The sequence below is a fragment of the Nothoprocta perdicaria genome, unplaced genomic scaffold (genome assembly GCF_003342845.1).
Source record: "Nothoprocta perdicaria isolate Ctin4 unplaced genomic scaffold, notPer1 scaffold_46, whole genome shotgun sequence".
NCBI lineage: Eukaryota > Metazoa > Chordata > Aves > Tinamiformes > Tinamidae > Nothoprocta > Nothoprocta perdicaria.
In genome coordinates this window covers 3,147,969-3,173,332 of record NW_020455710.1, presented here as the reverse complement: position 1 = coordinate 3,173,332, position 25,364 = coordinate 3,147,969, and the positions used below count along the sequence as shown (strand labels likewise).

General features: G+C 38.9%; 2 protein-coding genes across 6 annotated transcripts in view; one reads left to right on the top strand and one right to left on the bottom strand.

Moving 5' to 3' along the window:
• The window catches only part of BPTF (bromodomain PHD finger transcription factor), a 44,055-nt gene extending 25,866 nt beyond the window's left edge, over nucleotides 1-18,189 (top strand). Inside the window, exons 17-31 of one of the 4 annotated variants that reach the window (XM_026046859.1) lie at nucleotides 58-100; nucleotides 1,292-1,544; nucleotides 3,058-3,206; nucleotides 3,482-3,605; nucleotides 4,134-4,357; nucleotides 4,953-5,175; nucleotides 5,414-6,303; nucleotides 7,010-7,092; nucleotides 7,631-7,856; nucleotides 8,264-8,616; nucleotides 11,807-11,980; nucleotides 12,860-13,052; nucleotides 13,998-14,082; nucleotides 15,339-15,525; nucleotides 17,357-18,189. In XM_026046859.1, the coding sequence (XP_025902644.1) occupies nucleotides 58-100; nucleotides 1,292-1,544; nucleotides 3,058-3,206; nucleotides 3,482-3,605; nucleotides 4,134-4,357; nucleotides 4,953-5,175; nucleotides 5,414-6,303; nucleotides 7,010-7,092; nucleotides 7,631-7,856; nucleotides 8,264-8,616; nucleotides 11,807-11,980; nucleotides 12,860-13,052; nucleotides 13,998-14,082; nucleotides 15,339-15,525; nucleotides 17,357-17,393 (3,244 nt within the window). In that variant the 3' untranslated portion in view covers nucleotides 17,394-18,189. The remainder of the gene's footprint in view (nucleotides 1-57; nucleotides 101-1,291; nucleotides 1,545-3,057; nucleotides 3,207-3,481; nucleotides 3,606-4,133; nucleotides 4,358-4,952; nucleotides 5,176-5,413; nucleotides 6,304-7,009; nucleotides 7,093-7,630; nucleotides 7,857-8,263; nucleotides 8,617-11,806; nucleotides 11,981-12,859; nucleotides 13,053-13,997; nucleotides 14,083-15,338; nucleotides 15,526-17,356) is intronic. The other 3 variants (XM_026046861.1, XM_026046862.1, XM_026046860.1) reach the window with 3 other exon arrangements.
• A 1,791-nt stretch (nucleotides 18,190-19,980) lies between these two features.
• CUNH17orf58 (chromosome unknown C17orf58 homolog) lies at nucleotides 19,981-23,479 on the bottom strand. Of its 2 annotated transcripts, none has more exons than XM_026046881.1 (4): nucleotides 23,324-23,479; nucleotides 23,141-23,221; nucleotides 21,381-21,572; nucleotides 19,981-20,798 (listed from the first exon to the last, which is right to left on the bottom strand). In XM_026046881.1, the coding sequence occupies exons 1-4, from the start codon at nucleotides 23,430-23,432 to the stop codon at nucleotides 20,611-20,613; spliced, it is 570 nt and encodes a 189-aa protein (XP_025902666.1). In that variant the 5' UTR covers nucleotides 23,433-23,479; the 3' UTR covers nucleotides 19,981-20,610. The 2 variants fall into 2 exon arrangements, with proteins under 2 accessions (XP_025902666.1, XP_025902665.1); XM_026046880.1 differs by having other exon boundaries at nucleotides 21,381-21,569; nucleotides 23,324-23,453.
• Nucleotides 23,480-25,364: the final 1,885 nt, after the last annotated feature.

Here is a 25,364-nt window from a genome sequence, read left to right as displayed (position 1 = left end):
TTGGTGGCTGAATTTCATGCGATGATAAAAGTCTCTCTGGTTGTTTGTCTTTGGCAGGGTGGAGAAAGAAAAGGCGCAGGCAGTTGAACAGCAGGCTAAGGTTAGTGAACTGAAGAAGTCGGAGGAAATCAAGGCCCAATTGGAGGCTCAGCTAAAACAGCAGCGGTTGGCTGCCCAGCAGGTGGGGGAGCTCTCAGTAGTCCCACCTGTCCACAGTTTTGCATGGTTGGCCTGCATACATTCAAATCTGGGAAACAAATTTTATCCCTGTTTTTTGCCTTTTTTTTTTTTTTTTTTTCTTTACCCCACTTCATGTGTGAACTTGACATGTTGAAGGGGACTCATTAAGACATCCAATAATGTTGGGGTCACTGTGCATATCCATTATTTTGAAACAGGGTTGTGGCCAAGTGGACTTATTGTTTGGTTGTTTTCAGTAATTGGCTTCCAATTTTTTGTACCTTATTTCTAACACTTTAAAAAAGATTATTTATTTATTTTAAAAGAAGACAAGCAACAATGTCCAGGTAAGATGAGTGGTATTCTGTGGTGTGATGGAAAGCTGCCTTGATATATGGCTGACTTTGGAAGATAACTACTTTTACCTTTCGTGCTTCAGTAGAAACAGAATTTTTGATTTTAATTTTATCTTGAATTTGCTGGAATAAGTATATACATGTATGCAAATATTTTCACTTATATGAAACATGAAAAACTGAAAGCCATATTGATATTTCACATGCTCTAAATATTGTACATTTTTCAGCTTCCTCATTTTTCATTTTATCTTCTTTGATTGCCATGTTATTTATAAGCCATAAGCATTAACTCTGTGTAATGCTAACCAGTCATCGGAATTTAAATTAATAAGTACAGAGATAATTTCTATAGTACAAGGAAGAAAGATCAGTTGACATTGTGAAAGAGCCTGCTGATACCAATACTGACCCTTCACAAAGGCAGTTCTCTGAAATAAATGTGACTTTTGTGACAGTTACGAAAGTGTCTTGTGAGGTGTGTCTCCTACTGAAGTAGGAAAAGGCTGTATGTGCAGGATTTTAAAGTTGCTGTAAAGGAAAATTGTTGGTTGTTTATTATAAGCAAAATTGTAAATCTGCAGGTGAAGTGGTCTTGTCTGTGTAGTGCTACATGCTACACAAACTCTTCTTTTTTTATTATAGATTAAACTAAAATTATACCCGAGTGTCTCATTTTTCAATGCTGGGAAAACAGCATTTATTTTAATAAAATTTGAGATGGATAATTATCGCATTTTTTCTATCTTCTGTAGAAACGACTGGAACAGCAGAAGCAGATACCTATTGCAGGTGTGGCCACCGCAGTCACTACAGCCAGCAGTACTGCAACTACTGTCTCCACTCCACAGAAGGTTGTGGTAGGCCCTTTAGCGGGTCCGGTTCCTACTGGAACCAAAGTGGTGCTTACTACAAAAGTGGGTTCTCCAGCTACAGTAACATTCCAACAGAACAAGAATTTCCATCAGACTTTTGCTACTTGGGTTAAACAAGGCCAATCTTCAACAGGTAAGTAATTGTTTATCATGCAAAGAGCATGTAAATAGGATAAATTCCAACATATCACCTACATATTCTCCAGCATGTAATGTTTTGGACCCTTTGTTTGTTATCTTTGCTCTGAATTCTCTTGCTAAGTCAGCAGAACACTGACTCTGAAATTGAACCTAACTTTCCTATATTCATAGCCTTGCTTGCCTTTTCTGACCTGTTTAATTTATTGCTAGTAGTTGTATGAGCAATCAATGACAGTAATCACTGATAATGAAAGGATTCTGTGCTGTAATTTACTGTTTAAAAGAAAAAAAAAAAGACACATTCAAAATGACTGTAAAATGATCCTGTAGTTTGCCATTTCATACTTGCAAATAGTCACATTCTTGACTAATTATTCTGCTCTAAAATTGACTGTTCTGTGTACCTCAATAGCCACTAGCACAGCTGCCACTTCAGCCACAACCATTGCCAGCACAGGGCAGACCTTCCAGATCTCAGGCAGTCCAGTAACGATGGCAGGGAAAGTGATAACTAAGCTGCCACTCCCTGCAAACAGCAAGATTGTTGCCGTCAATGTGCCATCAACTCAAGGAGGTAGGGGAAGGAGAACTGAATTCAAAATGTATTCCAGCTTGCTGATTGATTCTCCATTGACACTACGTTCCCAGTGAAGTGAACTGTGTGACTTGGGAAAAAAAAAATCTAGAGCTTGTTCCTCTTTTGTGTCTTTAGGGGAAAAAATGCAAGATTTTGCCTCTAGATCACTCTACATTTAATAGTGCAAAAGTAGTGCAAACTATTTGTTTAAATGTGGAATGAAGCATGCTTTTTTATTACCTATATTAGATGTCAATAAAGTACTTTCTAACCCCCTTTAAAAGCAGCTGTTCTCAATTACTAATGCCAGCATTTGCTCTTCACTGAGCAAAAGTTTGGTGTCCAAAGATTGACATTCTTTATTGGCTGGAGTAAAGGGCTGTAATATTTTGCATTTTGTGGATGTATATTGAACATAAATGCCCAAACCATGTCTCCATTTTACTTAGTGTCTGAAGAAAACACGGAGGCTACTGGCTTTATATTAAAGTTTCTTAAGCAAAGGGAAAAACTAACCCATTTTCTCCAGCACTATGACTTTTGTAGATGAAAGGAGGAGTTAAAATGGACTCCTACAGTTAGATGAATCAGATACAGTTGAGTAAAGGTTATATAATGCTAAATTTGTGGCATGCTATCAATGCAAGGATTTCTTTGCAGCTACAGTCAAACTACTCTTTATAAAGTTTCCCTCTTTCCTTTTTTTCCTAAAATACCTGTTTCTTAGCTTGCAACTTGGTGAAAACACTGACTCATTATAATGCTGCTTCTTTTTAGACTATGACAAAGGTTCTCCCAAGAAATGTTTAAACACTCAAAGGTGTTCTAGAAACCTGGAGACTGATTTCTGAATGCCACACTGGAGTTGCACTGACTTTGTGTACCAAAAATTATGTCATTAATAAGTGCTTAATTTTTCTTTAATTAGGTGTTGTTCAAGTTCAGCAAAAGGTATTGGGTATCATTCCATCAACTACAGGTGCAAGTCAGACATTTACTTCATTCCAGCCAAGGACAGCAACTGTAACAATTAGGCCAAATACCACAGGGACTTTAGCAACAACAAGCACTTCACAAGTAAGATATTTTTCTACTTTTTTAATGCAGTACATTTGGGGTGTGCATAAGTTATTCACAGATATGAAAGTACTAGAAAGCATGTGGTCTCCTTTCTTGATGTTTTTGGCTTCCCTCAATAATAATGTTAATAGAGAGAGCTGCAGTTTCTCCACCTGGGTGTATGAAAAATATATATTTTTCATGAAAATGAAAATATTAAATCCTAATGAATAAAAATATATATTAGAATTTTAAAAAAAGTTTTCACCTGCTCTCCATTTTGGTGCATGTAGGTAGTGCAAGGAACATCACTCCGCCCTGGTATGACAGTAATACGGACACCACTTCAGCAATCTACACTTGGAAAGACTATCATTCGAACACCTCTAGTGGTGCAACAAGGTATTCTTCCAGCCAGTAGGTTCATTTTAATATTTAAATTTCCAATGTGAAATCCGTGTTTTCTTTCTCATAAATACTTTTTATATCACAGGCCTCAGTGCATAGGTATCTCATTTTGGTGCTTAGCTTTTAACAAGTGTTGTTTTGCTTTTGAGGATGTCAGTTACAGGCTTTTTCAGCATTAATCATCATTGATATCAACACAATAGTTTAAAAGTAAGCCATTAAAAAAGAAAGTTTGCATTAACAGTGATTTGAGAAAGTTTTTTTTTCATTTAAAGGCAGTGGATGGCTAGCAGTTCAAGTTCCCTGTAAATATATAAACTGAATTATAAAATAAAAATATAAAACACCGAAGACTTATCAATCACAGACATATTATCTTGAGTGGAAATTCATTTGCAAAATGTAGTGTTTGCTGGATTTGCCTGGTGGTGTTGCAAGAAGCTTGGCGTTATTGCAGAAGCCATGATTAAGATGTTTATTGTGCTAATAATTAAAATGTCAGAAACATTCCAGTATCACAATATTATTCTCTTGCAGGTCAGACACAGCAGGTAGTGACTCAGATAATCAGGGGTCAGCCTGTGTCAACAGCAGTTTCGGGTACTAGCACAGCTTCTTCGAGTCCTGGGCAGAAGACAGTGACGTCTCCTGGCACCTCCCCACAGCCCATACAGCCCCAAACAGCATCGCAGCCCCCTCGCCCTCAGCAGGGACAAGTGAAACTCACCATGGCCCAACTCACCCAACTAACACAAGGCCAGGTAAGATACCTTACAGCCCCAGGGCACGAAGATGTGCTTTCCCTTGGTGTGCTAAGCAGCATAATGCATCTTAGTTAATTCTGTATACATCAAGGATAGCCAGAATGATGATGTCCAAAGAGGGAGCTTACCCAACAGGCATTGACAGCATGTTCCAAAGCAGCTGAAGTGTCCGTGGTGAAAGCTTGCAGTTGGGTAGAATCTGATGCACGGTTAGGAATTCTCTTGCAGTGTCGAGTTTTTACACAAATTGTTTGGACGCTTGAGAAAATGATTAATAGTATGTCCGTGCTCTAAAACTTGCATGCTCTGTCTTGCTTGTAAATTATAGCAACAAATATGTTCCATTTTAGCTGCTTTCTCGATAAGGTTCTTATCAGTATTTGGATTAAATTTTTTAACACTAATTTGTTGATTGAGTTATAGAAAGAGTATTTTACTGTCTCTTGATCTCAACGCCTTCTTTTGGAAGTTAAGACTGTTATATATCGTTTAAGTATTTAATTCTGATATCCTAAACCCCATTTCTCCTAGTTTTCACTGTAAAAGAATTATCCCACTAATAGAGTAATATTTATTTCACTTTTTTCTTTAGGGTGGCAGTCAAGGACTAACTGTAGTAATTCAGGGACAAGGTCAAACTACTGGTCAATTACAATTAATCCCTCAGGGTGTGACTGTAATACCAGGTCCAGGACAACAGCTAATGCAAGCAGCAATGCCAAATGGTACAATTCAGAGATTCCTTTTCACCCCACTACCACCAGCAGCTACTACAGCTAGCACCACTACAACAACAGTTTCCACTTCAACCTCAGGTAAGCACTGTTCTGTTGAGCAGGAAAAAAAAAAGGTTGCTGCTTTTGTTTTTCATTTGTGCAGTTGAAGAGGGTCTCTTCTTAGTGAAGTAAATTTGCTGGAATTATAGAATACGCTTAGTATGTTTTGAATCTCTGTGTAGAGCTTTACAATAGTTTAAAAGGTAGGTTTTGAAGTAGTTCTAAAGCTGCTTTGTGAAATTCATAAAATGAGATACTTCGCTTATATCCTTCGCAGCGACAGGAGAGCAGAAGCAAGCTTTACAGGCGCAACCAGCTTCAGCACTGCCAGCAATTCAGCCGCAACCTCAGAGTCAACAGTCTCAGTCCCAAGAGCAGAATCCAAGTGTCCCACCTGTACCACCAGCCCAACCAGAGGCACCTCAGCCACCACCCCAGCCTGAAACTCAGACCCAGCCTGAATCTCAGACTCCGACAACTGTCGACTCTCCAGCCACACCTGAGGCGCAGACACCCAAGTCTCCAGTGACAGTTCAGTCTCCGACACAGACCCAGGCTCAAGGGCAATCTCCAGTGCAAGTCGTGAGTCAGCCACAGACTGTCACCCCTCCACCAGGCCAGTCCCAAGTCCAGCCTCAACAACCAGCTCAGGTGCAGACTACAACCCAACAACAAATTCAGATGCAGCCCCCTGCTCCCTTACAAATTCAAGCTCAACTGCAGCAATCACAACCTCAGGTTCAGACTTCAGTCTCAACCCTTCCAACTACTCAAAGTTTAAATCAGGTTCCTGTGCAATCCCCAACTCGTCCTCAGCTGCAACTTCAGCAGCCTCCAACAAAAGTTATTACAGTGCCTCAGCTTCAGCAACAAGTCCAAGTTCTCTCTCAGCTTCAGTCACATGTTGTGGCTCAGATACAAGCCCAACAAGGCAGTGTGCCCCAGCAGATCAAGCTTCAGTTACCTATTCAGATTCAACAAACTAGCCCAGTACAGGCTCACCAGATTCAGAATGTGGTAACAGTTCAAGCAGCTAGTGTTCAGGAGCAGCTGCAGAGAGTTCAGCAGCTCAGGGAGCAGCAACAGAAGAAAAAGCAGCAACAGATAGAAATTAAACGTGAGCACACCCTTCAGGCTTCTAATCAAAGTGACATTATCCAGAAACAGGTAAAGTTAACAGAAGGAAATTAAAAATTAATGAAACAAATCTCATTTTAAATGCCTGTTCTCATTAACAATGTTAATACATTTGATAGGCAGTTAATTTGATTGTTTCAGAGTTAGTGCACGATTAGTTTTGACAGTCTAATAAAATATTCGAAGTTAATTCAGCATATCAAGTCAATTGTACCGTGTTTGCAGTCTTCTGGCACCTCAATTCTGCTCACTACTAGCTGCTGGGACAGTATATCTTAATTCTCAGTTCAGAAAAGATAGGTTACAGATAGGAGAGCTGATGTTCAGAACACACAGCCCTTTCCTTGCCTGCTATAGGAAACTGAGGTTTCAAAGAGGTATCTGGAGTGTAATGTTGTTGGATGGCTGCAGGGCTTTTAAAATACATATATACTGGACTCTTCTTTTTTGATATATATATATGTATGAAACAACCAGTCACTGAAGAAATAATGTCAATTTACATGTCTGTTTGTCCCCAGGGGTTTCAATTGAGCATAAACTGATTTCTTAATCCATTCCGGTTGGAAGCGGGAGGAGGAGATAGCTTTTAAATATCAAGGCAAATACTTGCTTTGAACAAGCACTTAACTGAAATTTTAATTTAGGAAACATCCTGGTTCTCCCAGTAGTATTAACAAATACCAGCTCAAGTTTTCACATTTTATTTTGGATTTTTGTATGATCTTTCTTACAGGTGGTTATGAAACAGAATGCTGTGATAGAACACTTGAAGCAGAAGAAGACACTGACTCCAGCTGAGAGGGAAGAAAATCAGAGGTGAGGATTACATATATTTAGCTGCTTGTGTTTGCAGCATCTTCTGCAGAACAAGATTCTATTGTTTTGTAGAATCCTGTTTGTAGTCATTGTTCTATTTTTAACATTGACTAAAGCAATACTCAAAAGTAACTGGTATGCACTCTGACAATACTAATGATATCCCCACCTGTAAGTGATTGAATTCCTATATGTTCTTAACTTTATTTTGTTTATTCATTCCTTAGAAAATGAGTGTTTGGAGTGTTATAGGGGAAAAAGAAAAGATTAGTACTCAGATTGGTTCTTAAGTGAAATTGGGACTGACCTTCTTTAGCCAGCCTAAGGACTTTCCATCTGTTCCTGGAGTGCTCTAATAAATATGAATGAGTTTGAACGTCTCGTAAAATTTTACCTTGTAATGTTTTATTTCAGGGAAATTCAGCAACTTTCAATATAGGAAATTCTAACCTCTTGCAACTTGCAGAGGCTAGAGAACTAAATAATTATGTATTCTCAACTTGGGATAACCATTGTGCTTTTTTTATTCCTTTCCTAGAATGATTGTTTGCAACCAAGTAATGAAATATATCCTGGATAAGATAGATAAAGAAGAAAAACAGGCAGCTAAGAAACGTAAGCGAGAAGAGAGCGTGGAACAGAAGCGTAGCAAGCAGAATGCGTCCAAGCTCTCGGCTCTGCTTTTCAAGCATAAAGAACAGCTGAAAGCTGAAATACTGAAAAAACGAGCACTTCTGGACAAAGATCTACAAATTGAAGTGCAGGTAAGGCCAGTTCTTCTGAAAGACTAATTTGATTTTTATATAGGAGTATGTGTTAATTTTGAATTTGCTTGCTCAGTGCGCTTTTAAGAAAACTTACCAGAAAAAGTTCCAGATTTGGATTCATGGCTCTCTGCTTAACCGATAGATGTCCTTTGTATGTTTCTAGTTTTCATCTGTATTGAAAATACTTCATTTCAGAAAATATTTGCTGATAAATTACAGCTGATACATCATAGTAGGCAATGTGCTATCCCTCAATTTTATGCAAGTTGTACATTATGTACACTAAGAACTTTGTTCTTTTAAATGACTCTTCTGATCAGGCATGCAATTTATGTCTAGATTTTATTCCTATCCTAATCTTACGAAATCTCTCCCGCTGTTTTTATTCATTTAATGTGCTTCAGGAGGAGCTAAGGAAAGACTTGACTAAAATTAAGAAAGAAAAGGAAAAAGCACAGGCAGCTGCTGCTGCTGCGGCAGCAGCTGCCGCCGCTGCAGCCGCTGCTGCAGCCACTGCGCCCCCTCCACCGCCACCGCCGCCACTGCCACCACCACCACAGCAGCACGCAGCCAATGTCACATCCTCCTCCACCACTGTCCCGATGCCGGTATCCTCCCAGAAGAGAAAACGAGAGGAGGAGAAAGACTCATCAGCTTCCAAGTCCAAGAAAAAGAAAATGATTTCTACTACCTCAAAGGAAACAAAGAAGGACACAAAGCTTTACTGCATCTGTAAAACGCCTTATGATGAATCTAAGTGAGTAGTGGATTCCATAGGCTTTTATTGTGCATTGTTTGATTTTAGGTTTAGTGTTTAGCTCTTAGTCTAAGGTAGACTTAGTACTGGAGATAGAATATCAGGTGTTATTTCAGTGATCACTAAGGTGTAAAAAAATTAAGTCTCTGGGTTCCACTAGCAATCACAGAACTGTTAACTTGTTTGATTTATCTTTTTACTTGTTTGCATGTTTCCATTGTATGACCTTTCTGTCTCACATGCACATACTCTTCTCTTTTTTTACCTCCGCTCTGTTATTCTTTCTTTTGCCGTTTTGCCTCTGCCTCGGAAGCAAGTGACTGGGTTTGAGCAATTTCTTGTGGACAGGTGGCTGATGTCTTTTAAAGAAGCTTTTGTACCATCTTCCACTAAATGACTTCTTTTATAAAACACTAGTCAGTGAAGGGGATTCCAAGTTACTGGACTGTGCTTCACTGTGGCCGATGTTTCAGATAGTGGCTTCTGTGTGTTATATACAAGACCGGAACACAGGGTTGAATATGTAAGCCTTTGGCAAAGTGAAAGCTGGAGTCCTCTTTCACAGAGAGAATAAAACATTTAGAAAGCTGGGGGGGAAAATCTGTAAAATAGGAAATGCTATAAACAAAGTTTATGAAGAAAATGAGTAAGTAGTGGAGTGGAAGATTCAGTGGATTGCTGCGGGGTAGTGCTGTGCATACCTGCTTAAACTGCTGATGACTAACATCATGAGCCAGTAATGGTCTATACCAGATAGCTGTGCAGAGGTATGTGAAATGAATTAGACCTCTGGCCATTTCCAAGTGAGTATTTTCCTTAAGATTCCAAAAAGTGCCTGTACTGGTGTTTTAAATGTAAATGTTGATAACAGAAGTATAGATGTGCAGTAGCACTTTCACTCCAGTAATGGGCCTCATATAAAATTTAGGGCCAGAACTAGAGGATCTCTTGAGATTCCTTCTAGCCTTGTATTTATTTTCTTTTAATGAAGTTAAGTCGTTTTTTCTCCCACCTTGGGTGTTCAGTAGCTCAGATCCTTACAGCCTTATTTCAGTGTGGAAAAGTTGAGGCTGCTGCTTGTACCTTCAGCCTTTATAGAGCAGGCTTCAGATATCCAGGTTGTTAATTCACTGTTACAATAAGAGATGCATATCTCCCGGATCTCACTCAACCTAATAAAACAGTTGTGTCTTATCTGTCATTCAATAAACTTAGGAGGATACCCTGTTCTCATTTTGCGGTGATATTGAACACAAACTTGTGTACTACTGTTTCTGTTGTTAGTAAGCAATACCATTGCAATAAAAATAAAGGAAATAAACTATTTTTACTAGCAGAAGTATTTCATTGTCAGACTAATTATTTATGTTGACTTCAGTGGGTATTTGTCTAAGCCAGTGAAAAATGTGGCAACCAGTGAATTTTGGTGCATAGCACGGAGAACTGTGCTTAAATGCACAGAACAAAATGTCAAGAAAATGAGATGTTAAAAAACTTAGCAGTATATTTTAGTAATGTAATTCTGTTCTACTGCTCTGCTTTTTGTGAATTCTGAATTTCACCTTCTTACAAACAATGACTGTACTGTTGAACCACATTATTCTTTAACGATTTGGAAAGTCACATTTCTAAAGTGTTCTGGTAAATAACTTATGTGTGCGCACACGCACGGGCACCAGATATTCCTGTTTGTGCTGGTGTCTCATTTCTACTTTAGCGAAGATGAAAGTGCAACCTTAGAAAATAATTTATATTACAACTGTAGTATACATTTGTTAGAATGCAGTAAATCCACTACAATTCTTTGTTTATTTTATTTCAGACCTTTTATCTTTTTAGTTGTCATTTATGCCAGTCAGGAGTTGTATGTGATTTGCTCATTGCTTTTGAGGGTGGTCAGTACGGGTATCCTTCTAAGATTCATATTTATATTCAAGCTTGTTATAACGTGAAGCCTGTTCCAAGGCAAGGGGCAAGGTTTAACATCTAAATCTAGATGTGAATGTCCTTGCAGAACACCAGGAGCAACTAGATGCAGTTAGCTTTGGGCAAAGGAAACAAGCTGAGTTGTGGTGGATAGTTGGTTTGTTCAGTTTTAGGATTTATCTTGCTGAAAATTAAGAGAAAAGCAGGAGTTGAGTATATGAGACACATGCAGAGGCCCAGGAAACTGGCTGCTTGTTTCGTTGGACATGTGCTAGCTGCTGTGCTGTTGCTAATTTGTACTGTCCTATGGTTAATGTTGTCAACTGACAAATGAGAATGGCAGTAAATGATAAAGCAGCTTGTGGCAGGTGGACTCCAAAGCCTAGGGAGGCTTCTGCTGAGGCAGAGAGAACGGGCGTGTAGCTCAGCCCATCTTTTTGGTTGTGGCTAGTGGCAGATATGTTTGGAGGTATCCATACACAAATGTCAAACATTCTTGCATAATATTTTACAGTTTCTATCACGTCATTCTGTGCCAGGTCCCATTACATGGTTCTGTATCTGGTTCCCTTCACTTTGTGTCATACCACATCTGGTTCCGTCACGTAGTTTCGTCCCAGGGAGGCACTGACTGCCAAGTGGCCAACTTTCCAATGTGCTGCAGTTTGGGGTAGTTGAATATCTGTTTTGCAAGGCCCCCCAAAAATTAGAATTACAATGACCATATTCTGACACCATTTTCTTTCATATCATGTTATACCGATATGTATTCTACACATGGCTGGTATGCATGTTCTCTGTAGTTTACTTGTAACTCCTAGTTGGTGTTTGCGCTTTGCTTTGTATTTTAAATTAACTGAGACCTACATTTTCAAATCTCAAGGAACTATTTAAGTGACTTTTGACCTACAGTTTTGAAAATGTAAATCCTTTCCTTTGGCCTTGTCTTTTTGTGCCTTTTGCAGTTTTTCACACGCGCATTGGAGATGTATGTTTTTAGCCCAGCTTTCCAAGTTTTGTTGCATCCTGATGTGCATTTCAATAAACTGTCAATTTAAAATCAACCCAAGCGACCCTATTGACAGTTTAGCTGCAGCATGAAATGTTAGCTTGCAAGGACAGAAGGGCAGGAAGGAAGGGACCCAAGACAGAAAGCTGCAGAAAATAGGCCAGCAAACCAGGGCATCAAAGAGAAATGCAGGGAAAAGTGCCATGCCATTTGAAATGACAATTACATTGTCATTTTCATTGTGAATACTTTTAGGTTCTATATTGGCTGTGATCTTTGTACTAACTGGTATCATGGAGAATGTGTTGGCATCACAGAAAAGGAGGCTAAGAAAATGGATGTGTACATCTGTAATGATTGTAAACGGGCACAAGAGGGCAGCAGTGAGGAATTGTACTGTATCTGCAGAACACCTTATGATGAGTCGCAGTGAGTTCTGATAAGAACCTCTTATTTAATGTCTAGGTAGCAAACTGCTCTGACTTTGGTTACCTGTTCCTTACAACAAAAAAAAAAAAAAAGAAAGAAAAAAAAGTTATTCTGCATATATTGTAATCGTTGGTAATACAAATGCCTTTTCGGTAGTTCTCTTCTTCCCCCAAATGTTTCTATGTAGTAAATATTTAGGAAAAGTGAAAGTTTTCAAGGTATTACAAATATTTTGTTTAAAAAAATAAAAAAAAAAAACTTTCAATTGGAATTAATTTTAACAAGGGAGAACTAGAAAGAATAAAACAAATAATAGCATTTAGTGGAATTGTATGTACTATAGTCTTTTTAATCTAGAGAGAAAGCATAATTTTAGTATGGGGGGGTATGTGGTTGGTATGTGTTATTGTAAGGCCTTGTATCATGGGATACTCCTTCTGTATTCAGCTATGAGACTGAACCATCTATATAAAATGTTTGTGCAGAGGGTAACAGGAGCCCGAGATTGTAGTGCAGTTTGCACAAAATGCATTTGGAATAGTTTTGGAGCCCTGTTTGGGTGAGAGTTCTGGTGTTACACTGCTCCTTTCAGCTCTAAACACATGAATGATTTTTGAAACCCTGATTGCTTGAAAGTGTGTCTAGTATAAAATCTAGTAACTAACTTTGACATGAAATTGTTTGGCAGTTCAGTGTGTTTGTAAATGCAAAAGCTGTTGAGTAGTTCAATAAGCATTTGTCAGTCTGAAGTGTCACGTTACCCTTGTACTTAATCGTGCAAAGTATCTGCTCATGTGCAGGGGATTGCAGGTTTATGTTTTTAAATGGAATATTTTATTAAATAGATTGAGTCACTAACACTTTTTTTGGATCTTGCAGATTTTACATTGGCTGTGACCGATGTCAGAACTGGTATCATGGGCGCTGTGTTGGCATTTTACAAAGTGAGGCAGATCTTATTGATGAATATGTGTGTCCACAATGTCAATCCACAGAAGATGCCATGACTGTGCTCAGTCCACTAACTGATAAAGATTATGAAGGTTTAAGAAGAGTTCTACGTTCCTTACAGGTGAGAATAGGGATCGCAGCAAAGCTTAGCTAGTGAATCTTGGTTTAACCTCCTGCTCTTGGTCACCATTTTGAATAGGAAACGGCAAGTTTTCTTCTGGTTTTGTTATTTTGTGAGAAGTGCCACTAGGTCAGCTGCAAACTTAGTTAACATTAATTTACAGAGCAAAATTTGTGCTAGTTGGGAGATCACTGCCTCTGAGGTAGTGAAACTCCACGGTTCCACTGCAGTGGGTGGCTTTTAAGGGAAGCAGCTTTACTCAGAATACCGAAAAGTCAGGAGAGGTAGAGAAACTGCACTTGATGTGGAAAGTGTGCAAGGTTCTGTTCTCAGATTTGTTTTATATGATTTGTGGTCACAACTTCTGTACTCACGTTTCACAGTTACTAAGCTTTATGTAATACTGTATTCCTGCAGAAAGCCATTACCAGCCTGGAAGTAATGGCATGCTGATGAGAAATACTCTATCGTGTCATCTAGAGCAGTATATTTCTAGCTTATGCATTACTATCCCTGTAAAGACTTTAATAGCTAAAGAAATTATCATTAAAAAAGTGTGATAACATAAGGCTTAAAGGAGAAATATTTTATATTGTCTTATATTTTACAAAAACATTTTTGAAGATTGATTTTGAAATACTTGAAATCGAAAATTGTCCAATTTCTACGTGGAAAGCCCCAGCCTCTTTGAGTGAATAGTTACTTTTCTAAGAAGCTTTAATCCAGTATCCTGTTCCCTCTGAATTTCATACTTTCTATCATAAACTCAAAACTGTTCAGTATATCCAATAGAGCTTTAAAACTTGAGACAATCATGATATTACCTCTTCAGGTAACATTGCACTTTAAATTCAACTCCAGACCCATGCAGACAAAAATATAAAGAGAAATTTAACTGCTGCTGCATCTTTGCATGTGTGTAATGGTATCTTCTCAACTCACTAGGCTCACAAGATGGCATGGCCATTCTTGGAACCAGTAGATCCGAACGATGCACCAGATTATTATGGTGTAATTAAAGAACCAATGGGTAAGTGTTTATGGATGATGGAGTGAGTTGATCTGGGTTTCTAGTGATACAAAGTTCTAATTCATTACCAGTAACTGTTTCCCTCCAGGGATCTTAAAAATACTATGTGCAGGATACACATTTTGTAGTCAGGTGAACCATGCGATTTCCCATTGATGCCTTGAAGCTCATGGGAGAGAGTTAATTTATCTGCTTGTAGGCTAACTCCTTAACCCGGATACACCCTGCCTAATGTATAAAATAAGAATTTTGGTGAAGTGGTAGAGCCAAATTGAAAATGGTTCTTTTTGGGTTTATACGTTGCTGATGATGAATTTGCTTGGAGAAATACTTGCAGCGTGAATATCCAATGTGGGTTAATTAACCTTCTGTTTTTGTAGAGGTTAGAGCTTGAAAAGAAAGCTATAATTATAATATAATTAAGCATATAATCATGAAATTAATTCTGAAAGTCCTAAATGTGCTCTCACTAAGCAGCAAGAAAGGGTGTTTGTTATCACTAGGTAATCTAGGCCAAGCTATACATGTTTTTATGTATTCTGCCACTAGTGGCAATTCAAAGTAAGTGCTTTAAAGGCATTTTCTCAAAGGTAGGTCATTCTTTTTTTCCAGCTGAAAGTACCACTATACATTTAGACAACTATATTTATAGTTGGCAATTTATATTCCTCCCCCTCTACTGAATTTACATTTGCATGACAATAGGACCAATACTGCTTAATTCGCTGGTCCTGTTTTCTTAATCTGTCTAGTCAGTAAGAATGGGAACATTGGCATTTTGCATGATCCTGCACTTGAAATCTCTCTGTGCCATGTGGTAATGTGTATATCCCTGTGGAAACTGATAATTTATTCAAAACAAGTCATGGATGAAAATAAAAAGTAATGAGAAGGATTAAACAGAATAAAAATCATGTATGTATGTATAGCTGTTAGCTATCAGACAGCTGTAAGGAAAGCAAAGTGCAAGTAACAAAATCAAGATTATCTTTTTTTTTACCCTTAGTTTCTATGTAAATGATAAATAAGTTCCTACAAGAACTCAGGTTTTTCAAAGCCACTTTTGCTATTTACATGTTAGTTAAGGATGAATAGGTCCTCTTAGTGCCTCTTAGAGGGAGGTTTGCTCATGCCACCCTGTTAGCATTACGCGTACGCCAGCAAACGTGTCCAACTTACCTGGTATTCTCATAACGTCAGCTCCTGAATCTGAATGGGAAAATGTCTCACCTTAATAATTCTTGGTTTCTTTGAAGACCTTGCCACCATGGAGGAAAGAATACTGAAACGTTACTACAAAAAAGTCACGGAGTTTGTGGCAGATATGACCAAAATTTTTGATAACTGTCGCTACTACAATCCAAGTGACTCTCCTTTCTACCAGTGCGCGGAAGTTCTTGAATCATTCTTTGTACAGAAACTTAAAGGATTTAAGGCAAGCAGGTAAGCAGAGATGTTCTTAATCATACCTATTCTGTTGTCCCCTAAAATCTCGTATGGTTTTGTAAGCCCAGCTTGCATTAATACAGGTATCTGCTTCTGCGTGCACCTGTCTGAGCAGCTCCCCCCATTACCCTCCCCAATCTCTTCTATACTATCCAGCCATACTGTTTTCATTCACATTTAAGCATCATTATTTTATTGAGTTTCTTTTGTAACTTTTGCTCAAAATGAGTGGTTAAGGTATGGATTTGGACAGTATCATAACTGAAGAAAAATTGAGTGATGTTTTAAGTCGTTGCTACATCAAGGCTAAACAAAATAGTTCTTATTTCTGATCAAAATAACGCTGTGGTGTTCACAGTTTCGATGATCTCTGTTGTACAGAAAACCTTTTTAGATACCAGAAAAAGGCAAACTTTTCATGCAGCTTATAAACCAGGAACAAATGATTGTATTATAGATTTTATTGCCTTTTCATATACTTGAAAGCTACTTTTCTGTAACTCGCTATATGTGAAACAGAAGGAGGAAGTAGGCTTTACAGTAAGATGTTAAAAGCTGAACACAATTCATATTTTAAAAAAGTCCATTTTTAATGCTATTTTTAGTACAAAGATTGACATAGAGAATCTCCCTAAAATACACATTCCTGAAAGAGAACATGTACCTCTACTAGAGGCTTCAATCTGCTGCTTTCTGGTTCTGTATAGAACTAAAACTGCCTTTACTTTCTGGCTGTAATAGTCAAAGCAAACTGCTAGTCAAGATTAATGCAGGATTAAATCCATTAATCCATTGTAATTAACTAAATGGGAGGCTTCATTTTATATCCACAGTTGTGGGAGCTGTCTGTTATTCTAAGTACAGTGAGAGTAGGATTGATAAGAAGCAAGGTGAGAGCAAACGAGTTAATCTGGCATTTTTCTTTCTAATTTAAGACTTTAGTAGTGATTGCTCAGGTAGTCCTCATGTTTCTGTCATCTTGCTTTAGCTGGTTATCCAGCATTCACTGCTTGCACACTAATTTCATTGCTGCATTTTATTTGTTGTTGTTTTTCATTTTTACCATCCGTGTTCTTTCTTTTCTTGCAGATTGTGATATCTTTAGTCTGAACTTTTTAACTGGAATCAGAACTGGATGTTGGGGTCCCTTTCTTTTATTGTACAATTTGATGATATTAAACTGCCCTAAAAATCCAGATCACTTGTATGAGCAGTAAATGTTGGGGGGTTGGGTGTGGGGGGTTTTTTGGTTTTCTATCAGCAGTTGTGCTGGTAAATATAAATGTATTAACAAAATTGTCCCATTCCTTGGAATACTGTATGGAAAAAATGAAAAATTAATCTTGGAAACAGTGTATTTTATTGTTTTATTTTCAGTCACTAATAAAACTGTGAATGTCAAAGAAGAGTTTTGCTGAACTCTGATTAGCAAAAATGTGATTTTTAATATGCCTGTTCAGTTTTTTATATTAAGTTAATCCAAAGACTTCTTGAAAAATTTAAGCTAACTATGACTTATTATAAATATTCACACTCATAAATTTTCTTTATGCCTTCTTCTAAATAGACTACTACTGTGTAAACTTGAGAATAAAACTGATTTCAGGCATTTCTGGATATTCCAGGGACGCACCCCATTTTATAGGTAGTGAAGTTTTTGTATGTTGTAGGTGGAAATGTGCAGAAAATTGAGATGCTTATTTTAAAACAACAGAAGCAGCCTGGTGTTAGTTCCCTGCTAGTGATTTCCCCCTGGCAACACCTTGCAGCAACTGTGTTCTCAGAAATGAAGGGTGCTTAATTCTTCACTTTCTTCTGTATTCTGCAGGTCCCATAACAACAAACTGCAGTCTACAGCTTCTTAGAGTTCAGCGTGTTAACCTAACACACGAGCAAGGATCTGGTTGTCTGAAAATTTTTAATTAAGAAGCCAGATGTTTTTAGTCAGGTTATCCTGACAAGACTTGATGTAAACTGCGTTTTTATTGGTCACAGCAGTCAAATTATATTCTTGGCTTATTTTGTCCAAAGGACAAAGAAATAAAAATCAGCAGCACCACTTTCTTGTCAAGATCAAATTGTTGTACTATTGTGGCAGAAGCAGGAAAACTTTGTTTTTTTGAAGGAGAGAGAGCAAGAAAAAAGATACAGTAAATGGGGTCAAGTTTAACTCCATGGAAATGCCACGTCTGTTCTTCAGTGAAGAAGCTGGTTTAAAGTCCACACAGAAAACTTTGACTGTATTTATTTATTGTTGCAAAAAAGACGCTTTTTTATTGCTGCCCTCATTTGTCAGCTAATTATTTTTTCTTATAAAATCCAGTCCCGGTTACATGTAATCCATTCTGTATCTTAACATGATTCCTGTAGGTAAAAGTACAAGAAGACCTCTAGATGCCTTTTCTTTCTATGAAAGGAGCTGCTATGTACACATGTGCACACACACAGAGAACTGGGAATCAACAATGAGTTTATCATTCATGGTAGATAAAAACAATTAAGCTTGCATAAAAGTTGGGCTAAGTGGTCATGGACTACAGACTCTGTTGCCTTGAATATAACAGTACAATTTGTCATTTACTCTGCACCAGACTGAGATGAGTAAAATCTATTTGAAGGTATCTTGTTTGTAAACATTTGTCAGATTCTAATTTTTTTTCTTTTGTATTAAAATTCAAAATATGGATGTATATGAAACAAAATAAATGGAGATAATTGTTCTCCCCACACATGTAGGTGTCTTTGAGTGTGCGCTAATATGTTTGTAACCCTTGGGGGGATCTGTTGAGAATTATAGATAATGTAAGTAAGAAGGGAGGGACCTGGCCAGGGAGATCTGACTTTATTTTACTCCACAGGTAGTATTTACTACTTAAGCAGCTATTGTCTCTTTATAAAATTTCTACAGTGGTGCCAAAATTACTGCAGCAGATAACATGGTAGCAAGTATTCTGCAAAATGTCATTGCCTACTGCTGAATTAGGTGATATTTTGCAAAGTACTCTAGGAATGTAAAGTACCAAGTATAATTTAATCTCTGAAAGCTGTTCTGGATGGCCTTATTGTTTCCTGTATGAGGATTCTAGCATGAAGGGTAAACTGAAGTCAACAGATGATGCAATTTGCAGATTTTTGCTTTTCTTTCTGTCGTGTCACTGTCGCACTGCATATATGAAAGACTGTCCTACTAACTGTCTGCAGTTAATCACCGTGGTTTATGCAGCTCTTCAACCATTGGACTAGCTTTTGCACTAATTCACAATTAGTTTTTGTTTTACAGTTATCTGGGATTTACCTGATTTATAGATAAGCTCCTTTTGGGTTTAAACTCACACCTTGCTATGCAAGAACCTTTCCTGTTAATTTCTTAAAAAGACATTGCTACTGACCACATTTTCTTACACTTACAGGCTCAGGTGTACTGGTTCTGGGATAATTTTACCTAATAAACCCCATTTTTTGTACATACAGATGTTGTCATTTAACCTTTATGTGAAAACTAAAAATTGTTTGATGTGAAAACAATAATCCATTTATGCTTCTTAAAATTAGAGTTAGTTGCATTTAGGTTATGTTGTCCTTTGACTTAAAATGCTGCATATTGTATGCATTGTGATTTCTTTTTAATGCAAAAAGGAAAAAAATCTGAAATTCTAACAGCATTTCAACATATCCTGCATATCACAACTTCACAATATTTCTGTACTATTTAAATACATATGACGTTATTTAAAAGTTTCCTACCTGTAGGCAATAGATTGCTATGTTTTTAACAAATTGTGGCAAACTGAAGAGTACTTTTTTTGTACCTTATAGGACACATCAACCTTAGACAAATAAAGTAATGTGTTTGACATCGATTTGGTGGTGTTTCTAATGAAACATTTGGTAATGTTAACATCTTGGCATTGCCAGATCATGCGTAATTGCCTATGAATCAGTTTCAGTTTATTGAGGAAATCACCCACCCACACATAAAATTTCATCTTGTAAAGAGTCCTATTTAGTGTTTTTAGTGTTTTCAATTGCCATATAGTATATAGGGACATTTTTTTTAAGCTTTTTTAGTGGTGGTGTCATACAGTTTTAAGATGTTTGATCAGGTTTTCTTTTGTATCTTTCAGAACTCAGGAAGTGAACCCCCCAAACCAATTAATGCTTCATTAGCTTCTTTTAAAGGCAATGATTTGTCTCTTGGAATAAATAGTACAATCCCCTTGCAGGGGGACTCTTGCATTCCCATCACATTAAGGGTACCAAAACTTAAAGATTGTATCTTAAAAGCAACTTTATTGATGTGCAAGTACAAATTGGTTACAATTATCACAGGAGAATTACATTCTGTACACAGTTCTAGAACTGAACTTTAAGGCACTAACAGTGTAACCAGGCATACAAAAGGTCCACGTAATTGCATGCTTATTTTGCATTCCTTGGCATCAGTTTATGCAATTACTTGTGAGCCTAATTGGGCACTTGTGTTATGTAGCTATTTGATTTGCTTTTGGTTAGTGAATTCATATGCTTGAATAATTGCATAGCTATTTTGTGTACCTTATGTGAAAATTGAGCTCCATCTGAAAAGTGGTGTAAGCTGCATCAGAACCATTGACGTGTCTGAAGAAATCAAAAACAACAGGAATGATTATTTGGAATGAAATGCATAGAGTGCTTTAAGCAGAGTTGTGTGAAAATGCAGTTGGTGCTCTGTACAGATAAAACTGTATTATCTAACACTTTCCAATATTGAGGCTTTCAGATTTCAGCTTGTTCTTCTGTACCTAGAACGGTGTCTCCAGAATTTCACTTTGTTACAGATTATTAGGAAGACATTGGAGCGCAGAAGGCAGTAGTAGCCTGCAGTTCTGAAAACAGCTAGAGAAGATTCATGATGAGTTAAGGTTCTCTATACTTTGTGCTGAATTTCTCAATATATAGGGAGGCACCTACTCGGAACGTCCAGTTAGTGACTGCCAAAGCACGAAAACAAGCGTCACCACCAGTGCCAGGCTTAAGTGGAACTACTTGTTGCTAAACCAGGCTCTCCTGGTGCTTGTGCGCCCAAAGGAGGTCACAGCAGCCTTATCCACATTTAGCATGAGCCCCCTGCACGTCGTGATTCCTCTTCCTGTTGAACCTTTTCACGTAGCTGCTGCTGCTCCGGAGCAGCCCGTCCCCCGGGCGCAGGCGTCCTCGCAGCAAGCGCAGCAGCCGCGCCGGCAGCTCCCGTCTCTTGTGGTAGACACGGCCCATCACGATGTACCTGCTGCCTGCAAAACACACGTGAGCTCCGGAGGAGGCACGGATGGATTCCCTGCAGCTCCCGCGCTTCATTCCTCGCGACGGACTGAGGAGCACGGGCACGGAGCTGCACCCTGCACCCAGTGCAGATAACTCAGCATGTGGCACTCTGAACTTTAATGGGATCTCGGGCAATACTTGCACTAAAATAGTGATTTACTGCCTTATACTGCAACTGGAAGCTTTTGGTGAAAAGTTGCTATTTGATAACATTTGATACCTAGAAAACTACACCACTTCCAAAGACGTGGCATTAAATCAAAAGCTGCTTAAAAGCAGCTCCTGCTTAAATTCTTTTTTAGCAATCATAAAGATGTGTGAACTCATTCTGAAACTGGATAAAACAAGGACTAGCCTTCCACGCTTTTGCCATGCGCTTGGGCCTGTCCTGCAAATTTAGCGGGGGTGGGGGGGGAAAATCCACTTTAACAGTAAATGCAATTTCTTTTGAAAATATCACGGGACCCTAAGATGAGATTGTTAAGTTAGTGCAAACTGAAACTGGCACTGCACGCAGGAGTAGTGAAATGGATTGAGCTGGGTTTGTTTACCAAGTTTAAAGTCTGGGCATGGTTTACTGCAGTTTAAAGTATCCACAACTAGAATGTGAACCCGGAAGAAGAAACCATCGGGAGTAATATACAGGCGACTCATCTTGTATAATCCATCACTGTTTACCAGAAGAGTAATCAAGTGGACTCCTTGCCCCAAGCTTTCCATGTTATAAACAATTCCATTCACTGCTGGTTTAAGGAAGAAAAAGAGAAAAGAAAAAAAAAAGTCAGGTTTTGTATGTTGGTGACAATTCAAGGTGTATATATATGAGAACTCTCATTGAAAATCATGTAAAGTAAATGTCAGCACAAATTTATTTGACCCAGTAATGGCCATTCCTGAAAGTAGGGATTGCTTCAAATTATCACACTTGAGGAGGTCATCACGTTAGCATTGGCTGAGTTACTATAGTGCTAAGGGTCTGATATATGTATATATGTATAAAGGTTATAAAATGTTTCAAAATCAACTACTGAGAGTTGTTCAGTAAAGCAGATATAATGCCAGTTTTAGGCAAAAAGAACCATTACTTCTTACCTGTGTAACAGGTAAGACTGCAGGTTTCTTGTGCCTCTGGTTAACTTGGCACTTGCCAGACCCAGCAATAGGGCGCAGAGCATTAAGTGACTGACAGTAGAACATGGTCTGTTCAGGGCCCTTGTTGCTTCATGTGACAAGTGCCTTTTCTTTCAAACCTGAAATACTTTCTAAGCAGGGAAGGTGTAGGGTCCCCTGGGGTATCTTAATTTTGGTTTTTTTTTTTTTTGCTTTGTCATTTAATCTTTAATCTTACTGCAAATGTAGAGAAATGAAATGCTGTCTTGGATCATTGCAATGAATCTTCAGCTGATCTGTTTGCTCAGACTGGTGTTTTTTTAGTCCGGGTCATGTAAGGAAAACATACCTGTCATCTTCAGTTAAGAGATGGATAAGACAGCTATTTGTTAAAGGCTGAAAAACATAAAGGTCAGGTTGATACAAAGCCTACATTTGACAGGAATGCTTGAGGGTGAGGAAAAATAAGGAATATTACATTTGTAGAAAGCACTTCCTGACTCTACTTAGAGAAAACAGATGTCTCAGTGTGTTTATACTCCGCAAATGGAAACATCTGTTACCACTAGGCATGTATTTTGCTTATCTCCTAAAATACTGTGAGAAAAAGTTGATATCTATTTCACAGCTTCATAATTGTAAGAAAGTTTTCTTCGGTCAGACAATTCTTAAGCATTCAGCGTAAAAATGCCAGGCTGTTTTCTACCATCTTCAGTCACACCAACTGCAGGACTAAAGCCATTAAGTGTGGAGGACCTTCAGGAAGCCTTGCTGCAGAAAGGATCAGTACAGAAAGGATCAGTACAAAAAGCTGTTGGGGCCACCACTTGAGTTTGTTTGAAATTGTAGCCTCAAAACCACCAAGTCATTCTAAATATTAAGAGGTAAGTAATAACAGCTATCGTGTTTATCCTTAGAATATCTGAAACAGCTGCTTTACCAGTTCTATCACTCATTAACTGAAATACTGTCTTCCAGATCATCTGTCCTGTAGGAGTAGAGAATAGAGGGAAGAGCAGTACTAGACTAAGGTAGGAAAAGGGTAAGGCAAGGTTTGGTACTGTTTGTCTTAGTCTATCTATAAAGATGGGTCCTTTGAACATGTTAATGATACAGTTCCTTAAAAGCAGGAGTGAAGCGTCAGTGTTGGGTGGGTGGAGGTGGCCGCTGCCCCACGCGGTGTGTGGGGGGAGCCGCTTACCAAACTCGCTCGCGCAATAGGCGTCCACTTCATCCTGGTCCTGGCTGCACGTGCTCGCACAGGCCTCCTCCTTGCGGGCGTCTGCAAGGAGGACACCGGGCTGAGGGACAACGGCCTGGACTTCCTCACCCCCCGAGCTGCCAGCCTTGGGAAGGCCCATGGGGCTCCCGCCGGAGCCGTTACCTTTCCTCAGCCCACTGAAGTGATGCAGCACGTGGGGTGACTGGCGGTTGGTGACCCAGGAGGGCTTGGCCACCTTGAAGGCATCGATGGACTTATAGGGGCTTATCATGCCGGGGCGGTTGAAGCGATGCAGCGTGGCAGGGTCGTCTGTCTTGGCTGCTCCAGGCTCCGGGAAAGGGTGTATCCCTGCTAAGGATCTGCCCTTTTGGTAGGGGGATGCCGCGTGATGGAAAAGGGCTGACACGCTGTTAGCGGCCTCCGCCAGCCGCCTGTCCGCGGGCTTTCTGTTTGCGTGGTTGAAGGCCAGGGAGGTAAGAGGGGGCCCCTCCGTAGGGTCCTCCGGAGTCGAGCCCGCCCCATAGAGACTGAGGTGCTTCCTCAGCCCCGTGTTGTTCTCTAGGGAGGGCTTGGTCCGTTTCTTCTTGTCTGACGAGGGAGGGAGGATTTCGGCAGGTTTTGGCCGTTGCGTGTTCGTGGGGGACAGGAGCCGCTGTGCAGTGCGGTTCTCTCCGGCGCTGCTGGTGCCCCAGGCTGGGAGTTTGACCTGGCTGGGCATGGAGTCCGCTGAGCTGTAGGCATCTTTGCCGAAAGCCTGAATGGGCTTTCCAGGATAGGGCAGGAATCCTATATACAAATAATAAAAATATATATGTTTAAAATATATATTAAAAAATAATTGTATATAAAAAATATATACATTATATATGCATTGTATATACATTATATATACATTAAATATAAAAATATAAAAATATAAAAATATAAAAATATAAAAATATATCTATTTTTATTTCATGTTTGACCAAATGGGATGTGCTTGGCAGATCTGAGGCTCTACCTCCTAAGTGAGGTATGACAGTATGACTGAGAAAGAGCTCAGCAGAACGGAGTAGAGCTCTTCAGTTCTCTGTATTCTGTCCAGTGCAGGGAATGCAGCTGTGAGCAAAACACAAGAGATTTGCATTTTTACTTTATTATTATTGCAAATTAAAAACACAATTTATAAACAAATGCTTTTCTCAAAAGCTTGGATCTCCAGGGAACATGTGAGGAAACAAGGTTCATATTGCCATTTGGGATGCTTGTTTAAAAGACCAGAACAAGAGAAATATTTGGTTTTCCCATCCACGGGATGCCTTATTGACAGTGTCATCTGGACTTTCCAGTGGCTATGGGCTTGGAAAACTACTGTAAAGATTTTTATCTGGAATTTTAGATCTCTGATTTTTGCACTACATTTTTATGGGAGTCCAAGATGACACACTCTGGTAACTAGGCTATTGCTGCTGAATTGCAATTACTGAAGGCTGGTTTTGTTTTAGTAAGTAAAGAGGATAAAGACTTGATAAAGACAGGATGGGACTGACAATCTATTGAAAAATAGAAAGGCTGGAGCTCCGTTTACCTTCACCTCGATCATCTGAAGCTCACAAAACAAAATGACTTTCCACTTAGCCTGGGAAGAAAGAAATTTCCTCTTGCAGTTCATCCTCCCCTTGGAGCTCTTTATTGTCATGACTTCAGTTAGCCAGCACAGACTATTTTAAAACAGTTCACCCACACACAGCCGCTGTCTGGGTGTTCACTCTTTGTGGTTAGCACAGTGTAGGAGGCTGATCCTGACTCCTTTATGTGAAAAGACAGATTTGACATACCCAGATGAACAACGTTCTGGTTTATCTCCCATAACTGACTCTCAACTGCTGACCTTGCCATTTCTCCCCCTGCGCTCTCACCAGCTGCTGTCATGGGAAAGATTCCCTGATACTCAGGCTGGACACAAGTAAAGTCAAAAGAATGTCCATGAAGAAAGGGGTGGAGGAAGTCCAAGCTAGAGAGAGCAAGAGGCAAGGGGGGGTTTGGAGATGTTTCAACACAAAGCTGTGAACTCTGAACAGGTGTTTAGGACTTGCTTTTATAAATGTACTTTCAGTTTTTGCTTCCATGCTTTCTCAGTCATGGATTTTAATGAGAAATAGTTAATTTTCTCTACCCGATCTGTTCAGGACGTTGAAACTCATCCTCTTATCTCAGTCTATTC